The sequence below is a fragment of the Cotesia typhae genome, unplaced genomic scaffold, assembly GCF_013202065.1.
Source record: "Cotesia typhae breed Kobodo isofemale line unplaced genomic scaffold, CoteBio_Ctyphae scaffold_121, whole genome shotgun sequence".
NCBI lineage: Eukaryota > Metazoa > Arthropoda > Insecta > Hymenoptera > Braconidae > Cotesia > Cotesia typhae.
The window spans coordinates 3,953,845-3,962,785 of NW_027423773.1; the positions used below are offsets into that span (position 1 = coordinate 3,953,845).

General features: G+C 29.0%; 1 protein-coding gene across 1 annotated transcript; it reads left to right on the plus strand.

Annotated features, from left to right (window-relative positions):
- The first annotated feature begins 328 nt into the window (after positions 1 to 328).
- Dronc (Death regulator Nedd2-like caspase) lies at positions 329 to 7,967 on the plus strand. Its single transcript, XM_074252821.1, has 6 exons — positions 329 to 869; positions 2,102 to 2,349; positions 5,586 to 5,856; positions 5,930 to 6,198; positions 7,204 to 7,483; positions 7,572 to 7,967. Exons 1-6 carry the CDS (start codon positions 732 to 734, stop codon positions 7,683 to 7,685), a joined length of 1,320 nt encoding a protein of 439 aa, XP_074108922.1. The 5' UTR covers positions 329 to 731; the 3' UTR covers positions 7,686 to 7,967.
- Positions 7,968 to 8,941: the final 974 nt, after the last annotated feature.

Consider the following 8,941-nt stretch of genomic DNA (forward strand, 5'->3'; position numbering starts at 1 on the left):
ATTTTCATGCTTATGATATATTCGACCAATCACATCACGAATAAATTGGTTTCACATACATTTCATCTCAATTTTATATTAGGAGGAATTAGGAGGATTTTTTTTATGTTGAGATATGATGACACTGAGGTTGAGAGACATCTGATAATTTTTTTAACAAACAAATTATAGTAAGAAAATTTTATTAAAAAATTTCATCTTTTGAAGCTCTGAAAAATTATAAACGACATTTGACATGTGTCGGGATAAAAATGAAAATTTTATTTTGCTATAGTATGTTGAGGCACCAAGTGGCGAGTATAGCAGCTGCAAGAATTGCACGACAGTAGTACTCAGTTGACATGTGAGTCATACGCAAGTATTAAAATTCTCAGAAATCATCAGAGTTAACAAAGAAAAAATCTGACTGAAATCCGACTGATCTATCTGTCAAAATGTATAATTATAAATGTCAGTGTTCCAGTATTTACTGATTTAAAAAGTTGTCTGTGATAAAGTATTTTAAAAGTGAGAGTGATAACCAACCATATACTAGATGAATAACACCAATTATTTTGTATTATACGAATATATGAAAATATTCATTAGGTACTTGGATGGGTTAGAAAATTAAATAATTAATTAAACACCCACAGTTGCATTTATCCAGCATTTATTTATATTTTTTTTTTTATCTTGTAAGATATATTTATATTTATATACATTTGTGTGCAATTGTATTATTGTTTACTATGGAGCAAGAAGATCGTGCAAAAATAGATCGATGTATTGATAAATTAGTGCCTCTAATCAACATGGTATCAATCTGGCCAAGGTTGTTTTTCCACCAAATTTTTTTAAGAGATGATGTTAGTGTGCCAAAATGGAAGGTAAATTATAAAAATTATTTATATTTTTTTAAAAATTAATTTCTAAAATTCTACATAGAATTTATTCAAAATATTTGATGTTGGAATTAGCAGATACCTGATCATTCTTTATTCCATTTAGAGTTAAATTAATTCTCTAAAAAGATTTAAAAAAATTTTACTTCTTTAACAATTTGGTTAAAGAAATCCTAAAAACTGACAGGTGTAAATTTGATTATCAAATTTTTCATGATTTTTAATATTTTTAAATATTAGTATATGCCCATTCCACGCCAAATCAGACGATTTCAAAAATTTGAATTTTAGATATTCTCAATTTTTTGATATTTTTAGCCCCCCCAAGAGGCCTCCAGATAAATTTTAAGATTTTTTTAAACACTGGTTCAAAAAATATCAAATTAAAAAAAAAAACCGCTCTTTTTTTGGTTTTTTGCTCGTAACTTTTTTAATAATGATCGAAATTCAAATTTTTTTTTAAACATATTAATTAAGGAATACTTAAATTTACAAAATGGTCGTTTATGTAAAATTAAAAAAAAAAAAACACGAATACAAATAAAAACAGTTATTAATAGTTACTCGTAAATAAAATTAGCCTTTCTTCATTTCTTCAAAATTCCTATTTGGGGTAAAAATATATCGAAATCAATTTATTATAAATTATAAGTAAAAAAGAAGTACAGAGTTTAAAAAACCGGTACTGATAATAATTTATAGCGGAAAAAAAAATTTTTAACTTTTAAAAATCGATAAAAAATAGTAATTACGTAAGGCTCCTTACCAGACCGTGCTTGAAATTTGATGGATGGATAGAAGTTGAAAATAGCAAATTTTCAAAAAAATCGACAGATACACAAAATTTGGAAAACACGATTAAAAACTTAAAAGTAAAAAATGTCAATGAAAAATCATTTAAACATTTTTTTTATATTTTTTTCTGAAAAGCGCATTTAAAAATGAAAATTTAGAAAAAAAAATTTGAATTTCGACCATTATTAAAAAAGTAACGAGCAAAAAACCAAAAAAAGAGCGTTTTTTTTTAAATTCGACATTTTTGAAACTGAAAGTGATAAAAAAAATTTCAAAATTTATCGGGAGGCCTCTTTTGGGAGGTACTAAAAAATACCAAAAAATTGAGAATATCTGAAATTAAAATTTTTTAAACTGTCCGATTTGGCGTGAAATGCCCTATATATTTTATTCATTATAATTTATAATGATTAAATTTACAGGATCGACTGGAAACACTAGAAACAAAACGTGAAATTTTGTTGAAAATAAAAACTCGGGGGCCTAATGCATTTAAAAGTTTAATCCAATGTCTGCGCGAAACTCACCAAGAAAATCTGATAATCTTGTTGGAGAATCCGCAATCTGACTTGTCGATGACATTAGCAACGATGAAGATTAGCAACAATAGCAACTCTGCTAGTGATACTTGTGCTCAACCTAGTACCAATAATAATCTTACTTATAATCCGTAAGTAGTTTACACTGTAAAAGATCCGGAGTGAATCGGGAGTGAATTTCACTCCCATCACTCGGAGTTCCGGAGTGAAGTAATTAATCACTCCGCGTAGGTAGTGAATCCGGAGTTTTTGTTTGCGGAGTGATTCCGGATTTCACTCCGAAAAACATCCGCGTTCGGAGTTTTAAAAAAAAATAAAATAAGGATGAATTTTTGTTTTACAAAAAAATCTCAAAATTAATTTACTATAAATGATTTATTATAAATCAACAAATAATAATAATAATAATAATAATAATAAGGGTTCATATTTGCTTGCCAAGATGGTGTCATTAACACTCTAGAATACCGTAGCAAGGTGCTCCAGGTGCAGCTTCCGGACACTTCCTGTAGGAGGTGTAAACAACATCCGGAGACGCTTATGCACCTTTTGTCGGCTTATCCTGTGCTGGCGAGAGGTGCATATATCCAGCGTCACAATGCTGCCCTGAGAGTACTGTATTACTATCTTCGTCATTGCTACGGTATTGACGTGACACCAGTGCTGCCTTATCTGCCAGGGGATATTCCCCAGGTTGTTGAGAATGACAGTTGCAAAATTTATTGGAACATGCCATTTGCAACAACCCGGCGGATAGATCACAACAAACCTGATATTGTGCTCTTCGACAAGGCCACCCGTGACATTTATGTCATTGAGTTCTCGGTCCCGGCTGAATACTACATCTCAGCCAAAGAAGAGCACAAAAGACAAATATATCAGGATCTCCTGTTTGAAATTGGCAAACTTTACCCAGGTTACCGTGTCAAGCTTGTCGTCCTGATTGTTGGCGTCCTTGGAGGGATGAAACAGTCTTTTGTATCCTCAATTGCCAAAGTTCCAGCTTGTTCATCAAAAGCTGAGTTCTTGGCAGTTAGGATGCAGAAGGCTGTTATACTTGGTTCTCTCCGTCTCTTAAGGGAAATGACTTTGGCCTGCTGTGATCACTAACCGCCTTGTTGTGCGGAGTGGTCCAGCAGTAACGGATGGAGCTCAGGCTGGGCCCTCGGAGAATCGGACTCCGGGGATAACCCCCCTGAGCATTTAGTAACAAAATAATAATAATAATAATAATAATAATCTATATTATTAAAAGAATAAGTAAAATTTTGTGGTCAGTGTATTTATATGATGAAATGGGTTTTTATGATTAAATTTGGTATCGTTGGAAAAGTCTTGACTTGGAGTTGTGCCTTTTCATGGTTTCATATTATTCTCACCAATAGCCAATTTATTATGATAAGTATTTACTATTTAGACTGCAGTCGAAAATACTCTATCTCTCGATACATAATTAAGAAATGACCTTGCATCTCGTGAGCTATTAACATTTTTAAAGATATAAGCTCACCCCGACATTACACTCATCGAGACCTTTCATTTGAGTACCCACATCAATTTTTCATATATTTATATATATTATATATATGTATATATGAAAAATATATCAAAATGCATGTGGGTACTCAAATGAAAGCTCTTAATGAGTGTAACAGCGGGATGAGCGTATATCTTTAACAACATCAATAGTTAAAAAAGTATAGTGCAATTCTAACAAAAATCATTATTTAATAAAGCAAAATTTTATCTAATTATAATTAATTTATGAAAAAAAATATAAAAACATTATAATAATAATTTAAATTAAATGTTATTAAAAATAATAAATTAAATTTTTAATAATTAAATATAAAAAGGGTTTATAAAAATATTTTCTTTACAAAAATTTATTTATTTCTAAATTCATTTATTTTGGGAGTGAATGCGGAGTGAATTTTATTATTAATAAAAATTAACTCCTTCTCGGAGTAAAGATCACTCCCGCTGGGAGTGAATCAATTAAAAATCATTCACTCCGCGTTCACTCCACGTTTACTCTGCGTTCACTCCGCAAATTTTTTACAGTGTAATCAATAGTTAATTAATTTTTGAAAGCAGCAGATAACTGACCAATTATTCGATTTTGCTTGATCAATAAATTATAACTAAAAAATTATTTTAGAATTTTGCATTTATAATTTTCAGCAATTTCTTGATATAGAGTTTTCTGTCGTAATCAATTTAAAAGAATTATAAAAACAAGGTCATTTCTTAATTATGTATCTAGAAACAGAGCATTTTCAAATGCAGCCTAAATTCTTATCATAATAAATTGAATTTCGGCGAGAATGATATGAAACCTTGAAAAGGCACAAATTCAAATCAAGACCTTTGCAATGACATTAAATTTCACTAAAAAAAAAAACCGATTTTATCACATGACTATCCTGGACACAAAATTTTTCTTATTAATATAGATGATCAAATGTCAGATGTCTCTTAATTTTAGTATCAATAGTTAATTATTGGAATTAACACATGTCTGACAAATTATTCGATTTTGTTCAATAAATGAATTATAAGAAAAAAATTGTTTTTTGAAAATTGACCATTCAGTCATGACTTATTAGTAATAAAAGTATTAAAATAATCAGATATCAGATTTCTGTTGATTTAAGTACCACTAATTGAATATTAGAATTAATGAATTATAACTAAAAAATTATATATTAATATAAAAAAAATTTTTTTATATCTTTATACTGAGCTTTTTGATATAATTTATTGAAAAAAAAAAATTATTAGATATCTGTTAATATTGTTACGTTCCAAAAAAACAAAGAAAAAATTAAAAATATATCTATAGATCTAGTTAATTTTTTTTTAATTAAAAAATTTGTCCTTTTGTGGGACTGAAGTGCAGAATTTTATATCCATATTTGATATGGTTTTGGAATCATAATTAATACACTGCAAAAAATTTCCAATGAATTTTACTATGTGTGTTACATAGTAACACCGGGCTATAAGAAAACTGGTACAAAAATTACAAGTTCCCATAGTAAACAGTATACATAGACCACACGATTTTGTAAATTCATAATTGTAAACGGCAATAATTGTAAACCATAAAATGTATAAATCAATTTTGTTTTTTGATACACGTTTGTTAAAATTAATAATTATATAAAAATATCAACATAAGACAGCCGCACCGTTCTCCTTCATCCTTCTGGGTTCCCGGTCTAGTGGTTGAAAATACCAGAACCAAAATAAAATTAAATAATTTATGTACAAAAATTTGGACGTAACAATATTAATTCCGATAATTATTTTTTGTGGAGTAAAAATTGATAAAATACTAATTATTACTATTAAATTATTTTAGAGGTGATGAAGAATTAATTTACAATCCACTCTTAACTGGTGAACCATTGAAGATCACAGTTACGAAATCTACAAGATTCATAGAAATAGCCAATGAACCTTCGTACGTTATGAAAAGTAATCCTCGAGGAATGGTATTATTAATAACCATCATAGAGTACGTTTCTTCTGATCGAAAGCGAGAATCAGCAAAGTTAGATCATAAAAACTTGATCGAGTTGTTCAAACAAATGGGACTTGAGGTTATCGATAGAATAAATTTAACTGCTGATGTAAGTACTGACTATCAAATTAATTTTACTAACTAATTTTTATTCATCAAAATTATTAATAAATTTTTTCCAGGAAATAAGAAAAGAGATAAGAGATTTTTCAAAATTACAAAAATTACGACATGTAGATTGTTGCTTTGTTATCGTTTCTGCCCACGGAAATTCGACTGGGACCGAAAAAAATAAAAATGAGGATAGTGCGATTCACGGGGTTGATCACACTGGAGTTAAATCCACTCCGAACAAAGAAATTACGTGTGAGGAAATAATACAATACTTTTCAGCTGCGAAATGTCCTAACATGATGGGAAAACCCAAAGTATTTGTTTTTCAAGCGTGCAGGTAATTTTGTTAAATTGATTAATTTATTATTTTATTTATTAACATGTAATTACCAATTAATCAACATTTATATGATAAAACAGGTTTTTTGGAAATGTCATTATACGTTAAATATTAATTCATATAATTAGGAGAAAAATCAAAATTTTTATTTTAAAAGGGATTTTTATAGATAAATTTGGTATCATCAAAAAAGTCATAATTTGAATTAATATCTTTTCACGGTTTGGTATTTTTTCGGCGATATTTAATTTATCATATAAATAATTAACAAAATAAGTAAAACATTGTGATGGGGATATTTTTTTGTTTTAAATATATTTTATACATTTTTTGGTGATATTAAATTTTTTATTTCGAGTTTTTAACTCTAGCACTGGTCAACGTATGAGGGTGACTCCACGCTCAATTATATTTTTTTTTTTATTACATCTTCAATATTTACTAAAATTATTCAAAAAAATTTGACTTTGTTCCTTGAACATTTTAGAACATACTAATAATTTTTTCTAACATCTTCGAAAACGTTAAATTGCAACAAAAAAATTTGTGGTTATTCCCGGGGCTTTCCTCATCGCTTAACCAGAGTCGTAATTAACTTTTTGTCCGCAGCGTTGCCGAAAGTACCTCTAGTCTCTGCCTGTCAAACGTGTATGAACTGGCAACACTGCACGCTCTAAAAGCATTGCGACAATCCCTCATCACTTGACTAAAATCGTTAGGTGGCGTTTGTTACCAGTCTAGTATAGGGTTAAAGAAGTTCTAAATAGTTTTTTGGTTTTATAAGTTTGCCTTTGTGATAATTATCCATTAAATATTTCGAAATTGATCCTAGGATAGCAATATTTTTTTTTTTTTATTTATTTAAAAAGTACCCTAACTATCTGTATTAAGATTATAGTTATCGAAAAATCATTAAGCAAAAGTTGACAGTCGAATAGTACTGCAGGTTATTAATTATTTATTAATTAATAATAATTAGTTAATGCGTCGGTTTTATTTCAGAGGAATAAACGAACAAAAGGCTCTGACTTCCAAAGGTTCCCAGTGTAAAAACAGCATCAAACCTCTGAACCTAGAAATTGACGAGAATGAAGAAAACCCTACAAATTCACGTGTTAATAGATCTTTTCGCAATTTTGAGGATATTGCTGTGTTCCAATCAACGTTACCTGGTTATGTATCATTCCGAGACAGCATGTATGGGTCTTGGTTCATACAAATATTCTGCGAGGTCTTCATGAAACAAGCTTATCGTTTAGATTTAGTTGGACTTTATCATAATGTAAATAATTTTCTTAATAATTTTTTTTTTTTTTTAATAATTTAACTATGAAAAGTTTATTGATTGTAATTTTGGACGAATTTTTTAGATTGATCACCGTCTAAAACAACTCAAAGGGACAAACTATAGATGCCAAACTGCTACCTTAAAGCTAATAGGGTTTAGCAAGCGTCTTTTTATCAACCCGGGGTATTTTGAATAAAAATTTTACCTCGAATATCCGATTTTACAGTAATCAAACACAAACGATTTTTTCTTCCATTTTTTGAACATTTTTAAATTTTGAATTCAAAATGTCAGTAATTGCATTTTATATTTATGTATCGAATCATGTGATACTTTATTATATTGATTTTTGGAATATTTTCTATCAAGTTTATCAATGTAAATTGAATCTACGTAGTTTTAGATATTTTGTACTATTTATATTCCATCAAAGCAATAAATGTGATTCATTATTTAATAAAATAGTTGATAATTACAATGATTTATACTAATGACTTTTTTAACTTCCTGCTAAAAAAAATTGAAAATTTTTAAAAATTCGGGAAGTTATTGATTTCACCCCGTTTTGCGAAAATCAAGTTTTCATCAGATCTCGATGTTTTGAGGTCTTAGGAAGCTTCCCTGACTATCCCCGCGATGGTATCCGTGCGGCTGTATGTATGTATGTAAACCTCTTATAACTTTTGAACGGCTTGACCGATCGGATCGAGATAGCTGGCGATCCAAAGAGTATCATTGCCATTAAATTTCGTAAGAATTTGAATTGATTCGGTTCGTTAGATTTTGAGAAATCTAAAAAATAAAATAAAAAAAAAAATGATTTTTTTTAAATAACTTCTAAATTGCTTATTCGATCAATTCCAAAAACTAATCCGCTCTTAAGCTTGAAAAACCACATCAATCGCCGCCAAGAACGTGAAAATCATTTGATTGCTTTATGAGTCATCGTTGTCGAAAAAATTCGGAAAAAGTAAATTTTTCAAATTTCTCTAAGATTTTCGGTTTGATCAATTTGTGTTCAAAAGTATATTATAGAATTTAGAAAACTGGGTGGAATGCTGCCAACCGCGTAAAAATCGGTTCATTTATTCAAACGTTATTGCGGTTTCAAAATTAAAAAAATACTGTTTTATTAAACTTCTATCAGACTTTTGAGCTCGAAGAGGTGGTTAACGAGTAAATTTTCTGATTGGTTGATTTAAATGTTGGTAGAGAAGTAACTGGTTAACTTATCAATGTACCGGTTCAACCGTTTTAATTTTACTTTTTTTTTAAGTATCAATAAATATCAGTTTTATTATCATTTTCATTTCTGGCACTAGTTTCAACTCTAGAAACAAACGAAGAAGGTAAAACTTATCTACTGCACTACCTAAAGGTGATTTACCAATTTGAATTAAATTAAATCTCTATAGTTTTAAATATTTTTTATATTTTAAATTCCATTAGAAC